At 41.9% G+C, this 21,887-nt stretch overlaps 2 protein-coding genes across 2 annotated transcripts in view; one reads left to right on the forward strand and one right to left on the reverse strand.

The window, feature by feature from the left end:
- ABCC5 (ATP binding cassette subfamily C member 5) overlaps window positions 1-21,887 on the reverse strand; it is a 203,767-nt gene that overhangs the window by 123,763 nt on the left and 58,117 nt on the right. The gene's annotated exons all lie outside the window — the stretch shown is intronic.
- On the forward strand, window positions 1,423-7,560 carry LOC137765884 (5-hydroxytryptamine receptor 3C-like). The gene is given in 10 exon segments (XM_068545644.1): window positions 1,423-1,582; window positions 2,849-3,025; window positions 3,436-3,479; window positions 3,943-4,052; window positions 4,325-4,494; window positions 5,643-5,759; window positions 5,762-5,799; window positions 6,596-6,809; window positions 6,985-7,226; window positions 7,339-7,560. Coding segments are annotated over 10 exon segments (1,494 nt in total).

A 21,887-nucleotide genomic window follows, 5' to 3' on the forward strand; every position in this document is an offset into this window, starting at 1 on the left:
CTACACAAAATGAGGTATACATCGCCTGTCATACAGTAAAGTACTCAGTATGTTAGTTACCACCTGCAGCAGCAGCAGCAGGAGAAATAGCTCCTGAGATTTCCAGATCCCAGAGTTGAAACTCTGACTCCCCTGGTCGGAAGCAAACCTGTGCCTTACTGCTTTATTTCTCCTGCCTCTATCACCTCCACTTCCTGGCAGCTATATCTACTTCTAAGTCCAATTGGGACTTAGGTCCCGTTTTTCAGCCAACTTTGATAAAAACAAGATATATGTCAACTATCTTCAGCCACTTTCAGCAGGGCTTGAAGTTAACCCTCTTTTCCTAGATCCAAGGTCTGGGAGCCTAGCCCACCTGTGGAACTCAAGTGTCCCTTGAAAGCCCTTCACTCTTGGCCAGTCCAAGAGTCCGGTGCCCCATGGGTGTGTCCATGTGGACACAGTAGTACTTTGGTCCTACATGACATGATGGCCCAATCCTTTGGCCAAGTTTCCAAAGAAGGGAAGAAATGACTTACAGAGCTGGTGGGGTCGAAGGACTGCAGACATTTCAAACTTTAAACAAAAGATATTTCAGCCTTCTGTCCTGTACTTTCCCACTTTGGGCCCCTAAGTCATTCCTGCCTGCCTTAGCAGTTTCTATTTTGGGCTGTCATGATCTTCCATTCTAAACAAAGTTTCTTTTGTACTCTAGGTCTTACTCTTCACCCTTTCTGCAAGGAGAAATTTCCAACTTTCTGGAAACCTAGCTAAGATACTTAATATAACAACGCCCCAATTCACTCATTTGGTCCGATTGTGTTTTTCTACAGAGATGTGACATAAGACATAACATTGACACAGGCCATTAATATTTATGCTAGCTGAGATGACTAGTTTATGATAACGTATAACACTATTGACAATATAAAGATGTTAAAAACAGATCTGCTACCTGTTTTGTGACGTCTAATTATCATGTAATCAATGCATAGAGTAAAAAATTATATGGAGAACATTAGTCTGGGGGAGAATGAATTAGGGAGGCAGAAAGACTGGAGAGAGGAAATCTAGCTGGGGAATGTTGGAAAAATATAAACAGCAGATAATGAAGCTATGAATCAAGATTTATAATTTGGCATTTGCAATTATTCTGAATGAATACATAACCAAATCACTACATATTGTTACCTTTCCAAATCTGCAGATTCCTTGGCCTTAGAAAAATAATTCATATTTCCCCAGCCCATGCTCTCTCATTAAAGTGAGTTATTTTGTTATTGATCTCAGCACAGAGCTTCCAAACAGGATGCTTCTCCCTTAATCTTGGCCCAACTTTCTCCCTTCCTGGAGCCCGGAAAGCATACCTGGACAGGGCTAAAGCAGGACACTCTGCTGTGATCTCTCTGGCCACAGCCTCTCACCAGGGTGTGGTCACCTGTCATGAGCAGTATTCAAAACCAGGAACCAAGGTGTGGTCCGAGCTCCTTTAAGCCCCAGGGTTTAGGGGCTCCTGGTGAGTCCCCAGAGAAGAGTCCAGAAGAGGGGTGGCCTGCTAGGAGGGGAATCCTCTTGTGCTTCACTATCAGCCTCCTGCTTCAAGGTAAGATGGGGCAAGAACAGGGAAGACCAGAGTGTAGTTCTGAAGGATATCTAGGAACTTCCTTCTGGCACTTGAAGGACATTAGAATTAACATGTTAAATAGTTCTTCCATAATGTCAGTGTTTTGATTTCCTTTTGGTGACAAATAGAAAGACATTCCACTGCTCAGGACACACAGCTCTCCTCTCTCCCTGACTGCATAGGGATCTACCAAACTGTCCCATTTCACCACCTCTCCAATTCTAAGTTTTCATTGTCCTCCAGTGCCTCTTCCACCACACCCTCATCCTACCCTCCTTGTCTCTTTTTCCTTTGATATGGTGTCTATGAAAAGAGTAGCCCTGAAGGAGTAAGTAAAATACCAAGAGAGGGTGGGAATCAATCTGAGGTAGAAGAAAGTGGATACTTTGCCTCCATGAGGGAATATTTGTTCCCAGTCTGGGTACATACCTTAAATGTTATGGAAAGAGATGGAGATAGACAGGAGCAGGCAGAGAAAAAGATAACACAAAAATGGGAATGGGGCAAAGATTCTGCTCAGGTACTGAGATGGCTCCCTGGCCATGGCCAGGAGAGAACACCCACATAGGGCTCACTATATGACTGGCATATGGTTTAATGCTCAGTGATATCGCCTCATGATCCCAGTGCTGGAAATAAATCCTAAGATATCTGAGGTCACTAAATCTGAGAAGGGCAAAATAAGCATAAAGCACCAAGGTAAGCTTTCAGAATACCTACTATATGTCTCCCATATCTACCTAGTAAGTGCAGTTGTTTATCTCTCTTATCTTCTTGATAAATCAGCTCTTGTCTTAGATAAACAGAAGTCCCTGAAAATGAAGATGAGAAATCATTAGAGCAGATTTCTAAGTGATCTTGACTACAAGTTCTAGGGCAGTGCTGAGTGGTACTACTAGGTGGACCCAAGAGTATTATGATGGGTACACCATAGGCTTTATTGAAGTGGCTGCCAATACATTAAGGATGAGTTTGTAAATAGATTTGGGCAGGTTTTGCATGAAGATGAACAACGAGAATGAGAATAGGTACTGACTCAGCTCTCCACATCAATTTCCACCATTTGCCTACCAGACCAGCCCATCCGCTCCAGCCCTGGCAGGAAGGGCTATGGCCTTTGGAAGTCTTGGCCCAGGAAGGAGGGCTCACCTGCTTCTCCCAGTGCGTCCCGTGTTTTCTCTCTCTGCAGAGAGGCTCCAGCCTGGCAACAGAGGCCTTCTCTCACAGGGTCTCTGCTCTCTACAGGAAGAGGTGACACTTTCACCATCAATTGCTCAGGACTCAGCCAGCATGGGGTGGATCCTGCTGCCTTTCAAGCAGTGTTTGACAGAAAGGCCTTCCGTCCAGTCACCAATTTCAGCATCCCCACTCATGTCAACATCTCCTTCATCCTGTCTGCCATCCTTGAAGTGGTGAGACCTGGTCCCCACTTTCCATCGCTTCTAGTGGGGAATAAGGATCCCCTGCCCTGTCAATCCAACATTGTACTGGTCTAGTGGTGAACAATAGGTACTCTGAATGGATTTTGTACCAATTAGAGGGTTTTCCTATGGGATGGGGAGACACAAAGAAGAATGCTGCAGTGACATTTTTTCAGGAAGGATTTATCCTTGAGTCCTGACCTTTCTGGAAGGCTCCAGAAAGAAGTGGTCTATATGGCAATTAAAACCTGAATTGTTCCTAGATACAAGGGGAGACGATAAGGAAAAGACACTTCAGCATCTAGAACTGTGCTTGGTCCAATAAATTAGAAAATATTTATAAGAATAAGTGGTGGGCGTGGGCCAAATCTTTTTGCACTAATAATCCTGGATGGGAATTTCTTTACCAAGATGCATAGCTCCAGCTTCTGACATCATTCCTGTGGATTACTATGGTAAGGCAGATCAACTCTCCCCTTCCCACTTCCAATTATAAGTTTAAATTTGAGGAGTGACTTAAGGTTTTCCAGACCTCTACCCAATGTATAAATCTTCCTGGGACCAAATAACTCCATCTAGAACTGGACTGGTCCTGGGGACACAAATCTCCCTGGGCAGCTTAGGAAGACAGAAGTGGTGACCCAAGAAAATGGCCAAGTGGTTGTAGACCAATGTAGTGGTATGTCTCTGGGTCCAAATGGTTTTAGGCTATATTTAAGGTCTGCCCTAAAAACAGGTCATTAAGAGGTACTTTGCCAATAACACTTGGCTAATAAAGTAAGGGAGATAGGCTGCGGTCATTAGGGACCCCAGTGGGAGTAAGAGGATCAGAGTTTAAAGAAGAAAGGAAAGGGCAGGAGGGGCTGACTGGACAAGCTCCACCATCACTCATCTCTGCTTCCACCACCCTGGCTGCAGATGTGGGACAATCCTTTCATCAGCTGGAACCCAGAAGAGTACGTCAGCAACAATAAACTCACTGCATCAGCTGAGAACCTGTGGCTCCCAAACATCATCATCATGCAATTGTGCATATCTGGGTGGGGGAAAGCTAGCATGAAGCCCATCTGCAAAGAACAGCTGAGGGTCAGTGCAGGGCACGGGGACACCAACAGATTCAGACTTGGGCACAGCCTCAGTTAGGTGACTCCCACAAAACACTATGAGCAGAAGAGACGAGAGAGTGACCTTAGAGAAAGAGCCCAAAAGGAGCACAGTAGGGGAAGACCTGGGACGGAAGGGAGTCAAAAGCTGATGAAGGCACCCACAGCACCCACCTCTCCCTGACTCTCACAAGCAGCGTGGATGTGGATCAGGGACCTCCAGGTCTCACCGCCTGTGTCAGCAGCAAAGGTCGAATACAGTATGACAGGCCAATGAAGGTGACCAGCACCTGTAATCTGGACATCTTCTACTTTCTTTTTGACCAACTGAACTGCACGTTCACATTCAGTTCCCTCCTCTACACAGGTGAGCGAGACACATTTTGGTAACCATTTAAGGTTCAAGGGGAAGATATTTAAATGATGTAGGTATTACTTAGGAAGGTTTTAGATTAGTGTTTCTCGACTCTGGCTACCCACTGACGCTTTTTTTTTTTTTTTAAATATTAATTAATTAATTTATTTATTTTGGCTCTGTTGGGTCTTCATTTCTGTGCGAGGGCTTTCTCTAGTTGTGGCAAGCAGGGGCCACTCTTCATCGCGGTGCACGGGCCTCTCACTATCGCGGCCTCTCTTGTTGTGGAGCACAGGCTCCAGACGCGCAGGCTCAGTATTTGTGGCTCACGGGCCCAGCCGCTCCGCGGCATGTGGGATCTTCCCAGACCAGGGCTCGAACCCGTGTCCCCTGCATTGGCAGGCAGACTCTCAACCACTGCGCCACCAGGGAAGCCCCCCCACTGAAGCTTTTTAAAAATACCCATAACTATGCATTCCCTCAGAAATTCCAACTTAATTGTTCCAGGTGGGGCTCAGTTACTGTGATTTTTTATATCTCCCCAGGTGATGCTAATGTGCAGAGAGGGTTAAGAACTACTGCTTTAATTCCTCAATAAAGTAAATAAATAAAATAAATAAATACCACTACTTTAGATCTTAGATGGCCCTTGCACCAAAGAGGCCCACCTGACCCTGAGCTGCTGCACATCTATAAATTTTAGCTCAAACCTTTTAACATTAATAGCTAACACACTTAAACCGGTAATTAACGTAACTGAATGCCACCAGGTATCCTGTGGCAGAACTGGATAAATTAATCATTATAATAGGCATGCGTGTAATTATAAAAATATTGAGCTGCTCAAGACTGAGTCCACTAAAACAACATCATAGAACTGGGGAATTGAGAAGAAAAACAGGAAAGTTCTTGACTCATTTTGAGTCATATCTAATCTTCCCATAACTTTGACTTCAACAACAACAAAGAAACTCCCAATGCTGCAGCCCACACATATATGAATTGCTGGTCCTGTGACCCACCTGAGACAACCTGGATGCCCTGCTTTAAAGGACAGAGAAGAGAATTTGTTGAAGAAGCTCAGTGAAGGAGGAATTGAATCTTGTGTACAGGAGACTTGAGGACACTTCCAGACTGAGCGGCCCCGGCCTCCCTTGCACTGGACAGCATGCTCCTGGGCATGGATAAGGAATTGTGGGTGATAACAGACACGTCTCGTAACGTCATTCTGACCCAGGGGGAGTGGCAGCTCCTGAACATCGACAAGGCCACCCCACGTTGGTGGACAGCAACCTACATGACCAGATCATGTTCTCTGTAAGTCCAGGGGCCCCTGTTTGACTTCCGAGCCCAGTTGCTCTGTGATTTTCCTCTTGATCTAAGGCCCTTTGGGATGTAAAAATAGTTCCAGGGGGTTAAACACCTGCTCCTCACTCTGCCCTCTACCCTAACTGCCCTCAAGAAGGATCCCCAAGGCCTCTGCCCTGCAGAGAGGAAGAGCAGCTGGGCTGTTGTAAGAATGGGTGGTCCTGTCCGATGATCCAAAGTGCCCCACTTGCCCCTAAAAGTCTACAATTGTTGTGTTCCCAGCAGGTGGAACATAAGGGAAAATTAGACAACAAAATTGGGGGCACTTCGGAAGAGATCACAATTAAATGCATCTGTTACCCAAAGAGGTCATCCCATGGCCAGCCTAACTGGACATCAGCAAGGATTGGATAATCAAATATAGAGTTGAGGGACTTCCTTGGTGGCCCAGGGGTTAAGAATCCGCCTGCCAATGCAGGGGGCATGGGTTCGAGCCCTAGTCCGGGAAGATCCCACATGCCGCGGAGCAACTAAGCCCGTGTGCCACAACTACTGAGCCTGTGCTCTAGAGCCCGCGAGCCACAACTACTGAGCCTGCGTGCCACAACTACTGAAGCCTAGAGCCCGTGCTCCGCAACAAGAGAAGCCACTGCAATGAGAAGCCCGTGCACCACAAAGAAGACCCAACACAGCCAAAAATAAATAAATAAAATAAATTTTAAAAAAAATATATATATATATAGAGAGAGAGTTGAGCCCTCTGGCATCGGTTATTTGCCACGTTCTCCACACTCCTCCCCACCAGGTGACCATCAGGTGCAGGCGCAGCCTCTACGTCATAAACCTCCTGGTGCCCAGTAGCTTTCTGATAGCCATCAACGCCCTCAGCTTCTACCTGCCGGCAGAAAGCGAGAACTGCGCCCCATTCAAGATGACACTCCTGATGGGCTACAACGTCTTCCTGCTCATGACGTTGAATGACTTACTCCCTGCCAGTGGCACCCCCCCCCATCAGTACGGCCCCTCCCTCCATCAGGAGAAGAAAAGCAAGGTGGGGGGTGGAGTGGGGAGAGGGACGAATGAAACCAGGTCAGAGTAAAAAGAGATCCTGCAAATGGGCCCTCCGGGAAAAGAGGAAACAAGAAGTCCCTGGCTGGTGCCTCTGGCCCTCAGGCAGGCCCAACTTCCCTCCAGGTGTCTACCTTGCCCTGTGTCTGTCACTGATGGTGGTCAGCCTGCTGGAGACCATCTTCATCACCTACCTGCTGCACCTGGCCACCACCCAGCCCCCACCCAGGCCTCGCTGGCTCCGTTCCCTGCTTCTACACTGCACCAGCCCAAGGAAACGCTGCCCTGCTGCGCCCCAGAAGGGAAACACGGGCCTGGGCCTCAGCCCTGCCCACCTGCCTGGGGAGGGAAATCAGCATTGCCCACGCGTCCTCCCCCATCACCTCCCCTTCTCTGCTCCCGCCTCCTTCCTGCTCCCACAACCCCCCAGCTGACCTTGGCAGCCCACAGCGGAGTCTCTGTCTCTCCGCAGGTGTGAAGGAGCCCGTGGAGTTGGTGGGGAAGGTGCCAGGTCCCAGAGAGGCAGAGCTAAATGGGTGCCCTGGGTCAGCGAGGGCCCAGCAGGAAGACGAGGCTCAGAAGCAGCACTCGGTCAGCCTGTGGCTGCAGCTCAGCCACATGACGGACACCCTGCTCTTCCGCCTCTGCCTGCTCTTCCCGGCCCCCTCCGTCGTCACGGTCATCATCCTCTGGGACACCTAGGCAGACATCCACACCCACCTCTCCCTGCAAACCACAGCTTAAAGTTTCTCGTGGTCTTAGGGCCAGCCAGTCACAGGCCCTTTCCTAATCTAAACACCCCCAGTGACTACCATGTCCCCTCTATATTCCCAAAACTCAAACAGAGCCCTACCAAGCAGGTTTAGAACAGCCCTAGACAATCTCCTGACTTCTCATATGCACAGTCCTCAATCCTGCACACTTTCAGTGTTCCTTAGCCACACCTAACCTCTGACTCCCTTACCACTGAAGATCGGGGTCAGTGGAGTCTCTCCCTGACTGATTGTCCCAATAAACAACTTTCCAGGGCTTCCCTCGTGGCACAGTGGTTAAGTATCCGCCTGCCAACGCAGGGGACACGGGTTCGAGCCCTGGTCCGGGAAGATCCCACATGCCGTGGAGCAAATAAGCCCATGAGCCACAACTATGAGCCTGCGCTCTAGAGCCCACAAGCCACAACTACTGAGCCTGCGTTCCACAACTACTGAAGCCCACACGCCTATAGCCTGTGCTCCACAGCAAGAGAAGCCACCACGATGAGAAGCCCGCACACAGCAACAAAGAGTAGCCCCCGCCTGCCCCAAGTAGAGAAAGTCCACGCACAGCAACGAAGACCAAACACAGCCAAAAATTAATTAATTAATTAATTAAATTTTAAAAAACAAAAACAAAAATGACTTTCCAGGAGGCTCTGGCTCCTCAGTACATTTATTATAGCTCCACAAACACTGGGGTAAAGAGTTCTCTTGCAGAAGCTTTGATACTTCACCCTAAACAGGTGTAATCTGATTTGATTTTAAGTCTCTCAGACACTTTCAGAGATTCAAAGGAATAAAAAGGTCAATCTCATTTGCAAGAAATTAGTATAAAATATTTACAATTGCAAAATGTCGCTTTCATCAACCATTTCCATTTCATTTGTGTCCTTTTTTTACTCTGACAGGTTCTTCTGATTTCACAAAATCAAACAGAGAGGGCCTTCTGATATACATGCCTGGAGGAGGGCCAGGAAGACTAGTTAAGGGCCTCAATTAAAGGGTTCAGGTTACATAGTTGTACAGCCACACAGTGGAATGCTTTGTAGCCATTTAAAGTGAGAATACAGATCTCTGTTAAAACCATGGAAACAGGTCCATGATATATAAAGTGGAGAAAACAAGTTACAAAACACTATGTATACATAATTTCTCTTTTAAAAAATAGAGTGCTAGATAGAAATGCAGAGGAAAAGGTATGGATGGCTAGACACCAAAAAAAAAAAAACAAGAGCAAATTTTGTCCTGCATAATGGGATTATGAGTGATTGCTATCTTCTTTTATATCCTTGTCTGTGTTTTCAATGAGCATGTATTATTTTTACAAAAAAAAAAAAAAACCAACAACAACCTATTTTTTAAAAAAGAGTTCCGTATTAACAGTACTTCACACCACCACCAGCAGATATCATCCTGCGGAGGACTCTTAACAGCTAGCTGGGAGCAAGGACCTGAGGAGAAAGAGAAATTGAAAGGGGAAGTGAAAGAATATGAAGGATGAATATCTGGATTATGTTTTAATTATATTCAACTAGATGAATAGATTTCAGGGATTTATTTATATTTCTGCCTCCACTCGGAGAGTGTGCCTTCCTAAAGGTCAGGCACAATGTCTCATCCATTTTTACAGCTCAGTATATGGTACCATGATCATGATGCCTGACACATCATAGGTGCTTAATAGACTTGTTGAACTATTAAATGCATGAATGAACGCCAGCCAACCAAGAATCAGTGTCTGTTAGCTCTAGATGTAATCCCGTTATCCCATCTTGGCATATTTTATTTTATTTTTCCATAACTTATGTAGAAAATTAGCAGCCCATTTTTACATGTCAACTATCTTTGCGTTCTTAGAGACGTTCCTTATACAATGGCAAAGGCATTTCTGCTTGCAGATTCTCTTATGTTTCCCTCTTTCCATTAGTTGGAACATGTTTCTCACTCAGAAACTCGTTCTTGACTTTTGCCAATAACTTAAAATGAAGAGCGTTTATGACATCATTGAGGAATTTCAAATTCCTTAAGATCACCTTTGCATCATTTCTTTTTCCTTTCCCATCCCCATATTTGTACTTCTCTAGACATCATCTTGTAATTTTTTTTCCACCTCATACATATGTGACTTTAGGTTTTCTGTGCCAGGATCATTACAATTGACAATATCCTTTGCAAAACAACATCCTGTTCATATGTTAAGGTTGAGGTGAGCCTTGCAATTTAAAACATGACCTGACAATGAAGCAAAATATTTTAAGCTAGTTCTAGCCTAGATATGTCAGCAGGAATGTTAGGGGTATTTCACAATTTCAGAGGTGGTGCATCTGATTCCCAATGGCCCTCTCCCATTCTCTCTCTCTCTCTCTCTCTCTCTCTCTATATATATATATATATATATATATATATCTCCCTTATGATAACTTTATTTCCCTTTCCTCCATTTTCTATTGTAAAGCTCTGTTAAGAGTACACCCTGGAAATTTATGAACTCTTTGGTCCTGGATATACTACTCTCTTCAAAAGCTTGATTATGTTTCTAACTTCTTAGGTGGCGATTTCTAAGCTCCCACTCTCTCCTTTTGTTTATTTATTTTTATTTATTTATTTATTTATTTGTTTTTTTGGCTGCGCTGTGCGGCATGTGGGATCTTAGTTCCCTGACCAGGAAGGAATTGAACCTGTGCTCCCTACAGTGGAAGTACGGAGTCTTAACCACTGGACCACAAGGGAAATCCCTCTCTCCTTTCATTAGCAGCATCCAGGAGTATCCTCACAACCTTCTCACCTCTCAGTGTTTCTTTTCTCAGTCTTTAAACAATTCTGAGAAAAATTTCTCCCTACTTATTCTTTTGGCACCCCATATATATGCCCATTCTTATTGTACATTTTGTCTCAACACTGCCTTTGATTCCTTCCACCTTCTGCAAATCCAGAATATCTACAGGCAGTACCGTATTTCATACTTATCCCCTCTCTTCTTTCATCTCTCTGCTTCTCTCTCTGAAAACCAAGCTTGTCTGTTTGCTCTTTAAACATCACTTTCTCTCACCTTTCTCTGTTACTACTCTTGTATTTTCTCTTATATCGATACCTTCCTTATACCAACATCTTTCACTATTATTTCTCCTTTATCTTTACTAGTTCTTCTGAAAACCTCCCATCCGTATCTGATATTAAGGACAATTAATTTATATCATCATCCTTAATAATTCAGAGGTGATACCCCTGATATTGATTATTCCACATATATAGCATAGTAGTAGGAATCTATACTAAATAAGTAGCACTTTATAATTACACCATGAGGATTTTCTATAACGTGTGGCTACCTGTCTCAAGGAACCACCAAAAAGCTTTGGAGCTTCTTACTCAGCAAGCACAAGGATTTATAAAGACACAATTTAGCAGACAGAGGATAAAATGCAATTAGAAAATAAGTCATTATTCAAGATTCTTCCCTTCAAGGTAAATTCAGTAATTCTGCCAAGTTACCCAAAGCCAACATTTCCAATGCCCAGGTCTCTCTTACTCTCTTACTGCCTGCTCCAGACTGTTCTAACATGATCTTCATTAGACACCAGAGGAGCAGCAGTTCTGTCTGCTTGCCCAGTTCCTACTTCTGACAAAAGTTAAGATCACAACTCTTGCCTATTTTCTCATACTTTCTGAGGAAAGATCTGCTTAGATTCCTAGTCTCAGGGATCTTGAGCTCACAAACTACTTTCTTTTCACTCTTCTCTGCCTTACACGTGGATTCCATCTTTCATGTATTATTTAAGCCAGTCTGAGACATTTAGTCACCCAAAGTAGTTTCTTATTTCAGTATTCAATAATTCTTAAGCAATATCTTGAATCATTAACTCAGCCTTTCAACATATTAAGTGCAACACACAGCTGGCATGCCGAAACCTTACATAATAAAGAAGGTTTTTCTTCCTTCACATAACTTTTTAAATTAAACTTTGTATTGCAATACAACATACATACAGAAAAGTGTACGAATCTATGTGTACCACCCAATGAATTTTTAAAATTGATCACACCTGTATAACCACCACCCAGGTGAAGAAATAGAACAACTTTAGGAAAAAACACTCCTTGGGGCCCCTCCCAGTCATTACTCCCATTTATTCTCTCTGAAGATAATCACTAACCCGACTTCTAGACTCGTTTAGCATGTTTTAGGATTTTAGATAAATGGAATTACAGTATGTATTCTTTTATGTCTGGCTTTTTTTCCTCAATATTATGTTTGTGAGATTTACCTATGTTGTGTGAATAGCGATAGTTTGTTCATATTCACTGTTGTATAGGTTTTCATTTAACTATTTTTAGGTTAGTAATTGTAGTCTTATTTAGGAGTTAACAGACTCAAACTTACATTAGTTAAAATCACTGCTCACTTATTGATATTAAAAGAACATCAGGGGACCTCGCTGGCAGTCCAGTGGTTAAGACTCCATGCTTCCAGTGCAGGGGTGTGGGTTCGATCTCTGGTCAGGGAACTAAGATCTCACATGCCGCAGGGTATGGCCAAAAAAAAAGTTAAAAAAATAATAAAATAAAAATAAAAGAACATCAACAGATTGCCTTCAATCATGCATTAAACTAGATAATTTAACAGTACTGGTTTATCTCCCTTTATATCCTCAGCTAAAGGGTATAATATCCTTTAAATCCTTTTTGTAACAAGGAAGGGGATGAATAAAAGTTGGGATGCTAGATGCATGGTCCAAAGCCTTCACTCTTCAGAAGAGGGTTCACTCAAGAGTTGAGGGTTCCCTCTTGACTATATGATATTGTGCTGGGAGGAGGAACTGGTTTACAGTGAGAGTATGTCTCCATCTTTCCTACCCATTTCCATGTGGGTATTTTCTCATTTGCCTGATATGTAAGAGTCACTCAGCTAGCATAAATATAAAGTTATAACTATAAAACTTCTGGAAGAAACTAGAGCAAAACATACTGCAACATTATGATAAGCAAAGATTTTGTACACTGAACAAGGGACTATAAAAATAACCAGATGTATCAGAAGAAGCAAATATAATTTCTAAAAACAAAAAATATAATTATTGAAAAAAAACCTCAGTGGATAAGTTAAAGCAAATTAGAGACAGATAAAAAGGAGTTGGTGACTTAGAAGACAAGGCTGAAAATATTTCTCTGCCAGAAAGTGGCAGAGAGAGACAAAGGAATGGAGAAGGAAAAATGAAATGAGGAAAGAAAATCCTAAATGAAACCAAAAGTCAAAAAGGAGGAAAATAAAAACAAAGTGTGAAATAAGATGGCAGAAATAAATCCAAATATTTTAGTAATAAAAATGAATCTAAATGTACTAAACTCAACAATTTAGTTAGTATTTGTTTAGTTGGATTTTTAAAAGACACACCTAAAACCTAAGGACACAGAAAAGCTAAAGGTAAAAGATAGGGAAAGTTATGTAAGGCAAATACTAATTAAAAGCAAGCTGGGAGGCGGAGTCAAGATGGTGGTGTGGGAAGACATGGACTTATTGTCTCCCCACAACTAAGACGCCTGCCGGCCGCTGGTGGGGGACTCTGTCGCCCAAGGAGACGGGAGGAGCCCCAAAGTGAATTGGTAGGAAGTAGACGGACTGAGGGGGGTCGGAGAAGTGGAGGCCAGACAGGATCAGCGCCCCTGAGGCCGGGGAGATCAGGAGAGGCAGGTGGGAGGGACTCTCCGGGAGAAGTGGGAGAGGAGCGGAGGGCGAACACCTGGCCCACTGGGGCTGGGGAGCCTGCTGAGCTCCCAAGCTGGTACCCCCACCTCCAAAGCCCCCTCCAGGCCACATGGGTCCCTGGGGGCATAGGAGGGAGGCCTGGGGAGATCAGGAGAGGTAGGTGGGAGAAGCCATCTGGGAGGAGCGGGAGAGGAGCAGAGGGCGATTGCCCTGCCCACTCGAGCCCAGGAAGCCTGCTGGGCTCCCAGGTGAGGTCCCCTGCCCTCTGAGACCAGGGGTGGGGAGCACACCTGGGCCCCTTCTGTTCCTTGAGCCTAAGCCTCACCTCCCCATAGCCCCCAGGGCCTTTTCCAGCCCTGTGGGTCCTAAGCACAGGCCCCACCCACCGCCCAAACCTCACCCTTGCTTAGGCCCTGCCCTCCACAGCCAAGGCCTTCCCCCGCCTTTTTTTTTTTTCTTTACCCTCCTCTTTTTTACTATTGTGGTACTGATGTACCTACTGGTTGTTGATTCATCTATATTTTTATTTTTATATTCTTTCTAACATATATGTTCGTTTCCTAGTCTAATTTTATTTTTTACTTTGTTATTGTTTTGTTTTGTTTTGTTTTGCCACCACATGTGGCTTGCGGGATCTTGGCTCATGAGCCAAGGGTCGGGCCGAAGCTCCTGCAGTGGGAGCTCTGAGTCCAAACCACTGGACTAACAGAGAACCTCAGACCCCAGGAATAATTCATCAGAGTGAGGTCTCATGGAGTTCGTCATATCAGCACCGAGATCCAGCTCTACCCAATAGCCTACAAACTCCAGTGTTGGAAGCCTCAGGCCAAACAACAAGTAAGACAGGAACACAATACCACTCATAAAAAAAAAAAAATGAGATGGCAAAAAAATATGTCACAGGGCTTCCCTGGTGGCGCAGTGGTTGAGAATCTGCCTGCCAATGCAGGGGACACGGGTTCGAGCCCTGGTCTGGGAGGATCCCACATGCCACAGAGCGGCTGGGCTCGTGAGCCACAACTGCTGAGCCTGCGCGTCTGGAGCCTGTGCTCTGCAATAAGAGAGACCGCGATAGTGAGAGGCCCGCGCACCGCGATGAAGAGTGGACCCCGCTTGCCACAGCTGGAGAAAGCCCTTGCACAGAAACGAAGACCCAACACAGCCAAAAATAAATAAATTAATTAATTAATTTAAAAAAAATATGTCACAGATGAAGGAGCAAGGTAAAAACCTACAAGACCAAATAAATGAAGAGGAAATAGGCAATCTACCTGAAAAAGAATTCAGAGTAATGATAGGAAAGATGATCCAGAACCTCAGAAATAGAATGGAGGCAGACTGAGAAAATACAAGAAATGTTCAACAGAGATCTAGAAGAACTAAAGAACAAACATACAGAGATGAACAACACAATATTGAAATGAAAAATACATTAGAAGGAATCAATGACAGAATAACTGAGGCAGGAGAACGAATAAGTGAGCTGGAAGACAAAATGGTGGAAATACCTGCCGAGGAGCAGAATAAAGAAAAAAGAATGAAAAGAATTGAAGACAATATCAGAGACCTCTGGGACAACACTAAATGCACCAACATTCGCATTATAGGGGTCCCAGAAGAAGAAGAGAAAAAGAAAGGGTTTGAGAAAATATTTGAACAGATTATAGTTGAAAACTTCCATAACATGGGAAAGGAAAGAGTCAATAGTCAATCTACCCAGCAAGGATCTCATTCAGATTCAATGGAGAAGTCAAAAGCTTTTCAGACAAGCAAAAGCTAAGAGAAATCAGCACCACCAAACCAGCATTACAACAAATGCTAAAGGAACTTCTCTAGGCGGGAAACACAAGAGAAGAAAAAGACCCACAAAAACAAACCCAAAACAATTAAGAAAATGGTAATAGGAACATACGTATCAATAATAACCTTGAATGTAAATGGATTAAATGCCTCAACCAAAAGACACAGACTGGCAGAATGGATACAAAAACAAGACCCATATATATGCTATCTAGAAGAGACACACTTCAGGCCTAGGGACACATACAGATGGAAAGTGAAGGGATGGAAAAAGGTATTCCATGCAAATGGAAATCAAAAGAAAGCTGGAGTAGCAATACTTGTATCAGATAAAATAGACTTTAAAATAAAGACTGTTACAAGAGATAAGGAGGGACACTATATAATGATCAAAGAATCAATCGAAGAAGAAGATATAACAATTATAAATGTTTATACACCCAACATAGGAGCACCTCAATACATAAGGCAAATGCTAACAAACATGAAAGAAGAAATTGACAGTAACACAATAATAGTAGGGAACTTTAACACCCCACTTACACCAATGGACACATCATCCAAACAGAAAATAAATAAGGAAACACAAGCTTTAAATGATATAAGAGACCAGATAGATCTAATTGATATTTATAGAACGTTCCACCCCAAAGTGGCAGAATACACTTTCTTCTCAAGTGCACATGGAACATTCTCCAGGATAGATCGCATCTTGGGTCACAAATCAAGCCTTGGAAAATTTAAGAAAATTGAAATCATATCCAGCATCTTTTCTGACCACAATGCTATGAGATTGCAAATCAATTACAGGAAAAAAACTGTAAAAAACACAAATACATGGAGGCTAAACAGTGCACTACTAAATAACCAAGAGATCACCAAAGAAATCAAAGAAGAAATAAAAAAATACACAGAAACAAATGACAATGAAAACATGAGAACCCAACCTATGGGACGCAGCAAAAGCAGTTCTAAGAGGGAAGTTTATAGCAATTCAATCTCACCTCAAGAAACAAGAAAAATCTCAAATAAACAATCTAACCCTAAACTTAAAACAGCTAGAGAAAGAAGAACAAAGAAAACCCAAAGACAGTAGAAGGAAAGAAATCATAAAGATCAGAGCAGAAATAAATGAAATAAAAACGAAGAAAAAAATAGCAAAGATCAATAAAACTAAAAGCTGGTTCTTTGGGAAGATAAACAAAATTGATAAACCCTTAGCCAGACTCATCAAGAAAAAAAGGGAGAGGACTCAAATCAATAAAATTAGAAATGGAAAAGGAGAAATCACAACTGACACTGCAGAAATACAAAGGATTATAAGAGACTACTACAAATAACTATATGCCAATAAAATGGACAACCATGAAGAAATGGACAAATTCTTGGAAAGGTACAATTTTCCAAGACTGAACCAGGAAGAATTAGAAAATATAAACAGACCTATCACAAGCAATGAAATTGAAACCATAATTAAAACTCTTCCAACAAACAAAAGTCGAGGACCAGATGGCTTCACAGGCGAAATTCTATCAAACATTTAGAGAAGAGCTAACACCTATCCAGCTCAAACTCTTCCAAAAAAATTGCAGAGGTAGAAACACTCCCAAATTCATTCTATGAAGCCACCATCACCCTGATACCAAAACCAGAAAAAGATATCACAAAAAAAGGAAATTATAGACCAACATCACTGACTAACATAGATGCAAAAATCCTGAGCAAAATACTAGCAAACAGAATCTAACAGCACATTAAAAGGATCATACACCATGAACAAGTGGGGATTTATCCCAGGGATGCAAGGATTCTTCAATATATGGAAATCAATCAATGTGATACACCACATTAACAAATTAAGAAATAAAAACCATATGATCATCTCAGTAGATGCAGAAAAAGCTTTTGACAAAATTCAACACCAATTTATTATAAAAACTCTCCAGAAAAATGGGCATAGAGGGAACCTACCTCAACATAATAAAGGCCATATATGACAAACCCACAGCAAGCATCATACTCGATGGTGACAAACTGAAAGCTTTTCCACTAAGATCAGGAACAAGACAAGGATGTCCACTCTCACCACTATTATTCAACATAGTTTTGAAGTCCTAGCCACAGCAATTAGAGAAGAAAAAGAAATAAAAGGAATACAAATTGGAAAAGAAGAAGTAAAACTGTCACTGTTTGCTGATGACATGATACTATACATAGAAAATCCTAAAGATGCCACCAGAAAACTACTAGAACTAATCAATGAATTTGGTAAGGTTGCAGGATACAAAGTTAATGCACAGAAATCTCTGGCATTTGTATACACCAACAACGAAAAATCATAAAGAGAAATTAAGGAAACACTCCCATTTATGATTGCAACAAAAAGAATAAAATACCTAGGAATAAACCTGCCTAAGGAGGAGAAAGACTTGTACTCAGAAAACTATAAAACACTGATGAAAGCAATCAAAGATGACATAAACAGATAGAGAAATATACCATGTTCTTGGATTGGAAGAATCAATACTGTGAAAATGACTATACTACCCAAAGCAATCTACAGACTCGATGCAATCCCTATCAAACTACCAATGGCATTCTTCACAGAATTAGAACAAAAAAATCTTAAAATTAGTATGGAGACACAAAAGACCCTGAATACCCAAAGCAATCTTGAGAAAGAAAAACGGAATTGGAGGAATCAGGCTCCCTGATTTCAAACTATAACACAAAGCTACAGTAATCAAGACAGTATGGTACTGGCACAAAAACAGAAATATAGATCAATGGTACAGAATAGAATGCCCAGAGATAAACCCACGCATATATGGGCACCTAATTTATGACAAAAGAGGCAAGAATATACAATGGAGAAAAGACAGCCTCTTCAATAAGTGGTGCTGGGAAAACTGGACAGCTACATGTAAAAGAATGAAATTAGAACACTACTTAACACCATACACAAAAATAAACTCCAAATTGATTAAAGACTTAAATGTAAGACCAGACACCGTAAAACTCTTAGAGGAAAACATAGGAAAAACACTCTTTGACATAAACCACAGCAAGATCTTTTTTGACCCACCTCCTAGAGTAATGGAAATAAAAACAAAAATAAACAAATGGGGGTTAATTAAACTTAAAAGCTTTTGCACAGCAAAGGAAACCATAAACAAGACAAAAAGACAGCTCTCAGAATGGGAGAAAATATTTGCAAATGAAACAACAGACAAAGGATTAATCTCCAAAATATACAAACAGCTCATGGAGCTCAACATCAAAAAAACAAACAATCCAGTTAAAAAAATGGGCAGAAGACCTAAATAGATATTTCACCAAGGAAGACATACAGATGGCCAAGAGGCACATGAAAATATGCTCAACATCACTAATCATTAGAGAAATGCAAATCAAAACTACAATGAGGTATCACCTCACACTGGTCAGAATGGCCATTATCAAAAGATCTAGAAACCATAAATGCTGGAAAGGGAACCCTCTTGCACTGTTGGTGGGAATGTAAATTGATATAACCACTGTGGAGAATAGTATGGAGGTTCCTTAAAAGACTAAAAATAGAACTACCATATGACCCAGCAATCCCATTACTGGGCATATACCCTGAGAAAACCATAATTCAAAAAGAGACATGTACCACAATGTTCATTGCAGCACTATTTACAATATCCAAGACATGGAACCAACCTAAATGTCCATCGACAGATGAATGGATAAAGAAGATGTGGTGCATATATACTGTGCAATATTACTCAGCCATAAAACGAAATGAAATTGAGCTATTTGTTGTGAGGTGGATGGACCTAGGGTCTGTCATATAGGGTGAAGTCAGTCAGAAAGAGAAAAACAAATACCGTATGCTAATGCATACATATGGAATCTAAAAAAATGGTACTGGACTTGAGTATTTGGGGTGGGAGGGGGAAGCTGGGGCGAAGTGAGAGTAGCATCAACGTATATACACGACCGAATGTAAAATAGTTGGCTGGTGGGAAGAAGCAGCATAGCACAGGGAGATAGGGCTCTGTGCTTTGCGATGACCTAGAGGGGTGGGATAGGGAGAATGGGAGGGAGGCTCAAGAGGGAGGGGAGGGCTTCCCTGGTGGCGCAGTGGTTGAGAATCTGCCTGCCAATGCAGGGGACACGGGTTCGAGCCCTGGTCTGGGAAGATCCCACATGCCGCGGAGCAACTAAGCCCGTGTGCCACAACTACTGAGCCTGTGCGTCTGGAGCCTGTGCTCCGCAACAAGAGAGGCCGCGATAGTGAGAGGCCCGTGCACCGCGATGAAGAGTGGCCCTCACTTGCCGCAACTAGAGAAAGCCCTCGCACAGAAACGAAGACCCAACACAGCCATAAATTAATTAATTAATTAATTAATTTTAAGAAAAACAAAAAGAGGGAGGGGATATGGGGACATGTGTACGCACATGGCTGATTCACTTTGTTGTGCAACAGAAACTAACACAGTATTGTGAAGCAATTATACTCCATTAAAGATCTATTGAAAAAAAAAGCAAGCTGGAATGGTTCTTCAACATCAGACAAAATTGTCATTAAGACAAAAACAATTATTCAGAATAAAGAGAATCTCAACATAACGATAAAATGTTTAATCACTTGGAGAATATAAGCATTATAAAGTTGAATGCATCTAATAAAATAGCCTCAAATATATATAAAGCAAAAATAGAAGGAATTAAAAAGATAAAGTGACAGTTCTGTAATTACAATAGATTTCAACTCATCTCAAGGTGACAACACATTATTGAAAAAATAATATACTTTAACCACACAGTTAAATTAGACTTAATGAGAATATATAGAACTCTACACTTAACAATTGGAGAATACATTCTTTGCAAGCACATTTGGAATATTCACAAAAATTAACTATATATAGACTATAAAGCATGTCTCAAAATTTAGTAGCAGTCAGACTGTATTCTCTGAAATTATTGTTATTAACATTTAAATAGTGCTAATTATGTACCAGCACTGTTCTAAGCATTTTATAATTATGACCTTATTTAACCCTTATAACAACACGATGAGATAAGAGCTATTACTATCACCCATTTTATAGATGAAGAAACTGAGGCAAAGAGGTGAAGTAACTTAAGTAACTTACACTCAGGATCACACAGCTTGTAAATGGTGGACCTGGGATTCACACTGAGGGAGTCCAGCTTTAAAGTTCATGCTCTTAACCACTTTTCTATGCTGCCTCTTTAGTCACAAACTAGAAACAAAAAACAAACAAAAAACTCTTCCACATTTGTAGACTAAAATGCATGTTTCTAAAGAACTCATAGATCAAAAAAATAAATAATTGATTTTTTTTAATCCCTTAGAATTGAAACTAGTACATAACAAAACTTGAGGGAGATAAATATTTCAAAGGAAATGCATAACTTTAAATAAATATATAGGGACTTCCCTGGTGGCGAAGTGGTTAAGAATCCGCCTGCCAATGCAGGGGACACAGGTTCAAGCCCTGGTCCGGGAAGATCCCACATGCCGCAGAGCAACTAAGCCCGTGCGCCACAACTACTGAGCCTGTGCTCTAGAGCCCGTGAGCCACAACTACTGAGCCCGTGCACCACAACTACTGAAGCCCACGTGCCTAGAGCCCACGCTCCACAGCAAAAGAAGCCACTGAAATGAGAAGCCTGCACACCACAAGGAGGAGTAGCCCCCGCTCGCCGCAACTAGAGAAAGCCCGTGCACAGCAATGAAGACCCAACACAGCCAAAAATAAATAAATAAATTTACAAATAAACATATATGAAAAGAAGAAAGGATGCCACAATTCTCGGAAATGTGAAAGTAATGTGTAGTAGCAGATCAGTGGTTACCTGGGGTCAGAATGGGGTGGGGAAGGGCAGGAGGGAGTGGTTACAAAGGTCATAACCACTCCTTGGTTGTGTTGATGGTTCCACAGGTGCATATATATATGTCAAAACTCATCAAAGTGGAGTCTTTAAACAGTTTATTTTATGCCAATTATACCTCAATAAAACAATTTTATAAATGTGCCCATAGGGAAAAAAACTTAAACGTTATATGAGGGTGTAAAGTGAAAAGTAAAAGTCCTTCTGCATTCCCCACCTGCCACTACTAATGTCTTTGAAGTCTTCCATGAGAACTTTCCCAAGCATATCCATCTCCCTTTCCTCCAAGGAGGTAATAACTCTTCTACATTTTGTATTTATTATTCTCTTACTTTTTGTTTTAGTTTTACTGCATAAGCATATTTCAAACAATCTGTTGTTTAAATATGTATATTTGGGGATATACATATGTTAGATAATATCATACTGTATATATTTTGCAACTTGTTTTTTATTATTCAACATTGTACTTTTTTTTTTCCAACATTATACTTTTGAGATTTAACCATGTTGATAGATAAAGTGAAGTTAATTCAGGTCTTTGCTGCACAGTATTCCATTACATAATTATCTGCACTAATGCTATAGCCACTAACCACATGTGGCTACCGAGCACTAAAAATGCAGCTGTTATGACTGGGAGAATGAATTTTTAATTTTAGTTAATGTAAATTTTAATAGCCACATGTGACTAGTAGCTACATACTAAACAGTGCACTGCTAGAGTATGCACCTACCTAGAAGTAGAACTGCTGGTTCTTACAATACACACATCTTCTATTTTAGGAAGTCACAGCATACTGTTTTCCAAAGTGCTTTTACTCCCATCCACAGTGCATAGGAGTTTCTGTGGCTCTACA

The sequence above is a fragment of the Eschrichtius robustus genome, chromosome 6 (assembly GCF_028021215.1).
Source record: "Eschrichtius robustus isolate mEscRob2 chromosome 6, mEscRob2.pri, whole genome shotgun sequence".
Lineage (NCBI taxonomy): Eukaryota > Metazoa > Chordata > Mammalia > Artiodactyla > Eschrichtiidae > Eschrichtius > Eschrichtius robustus.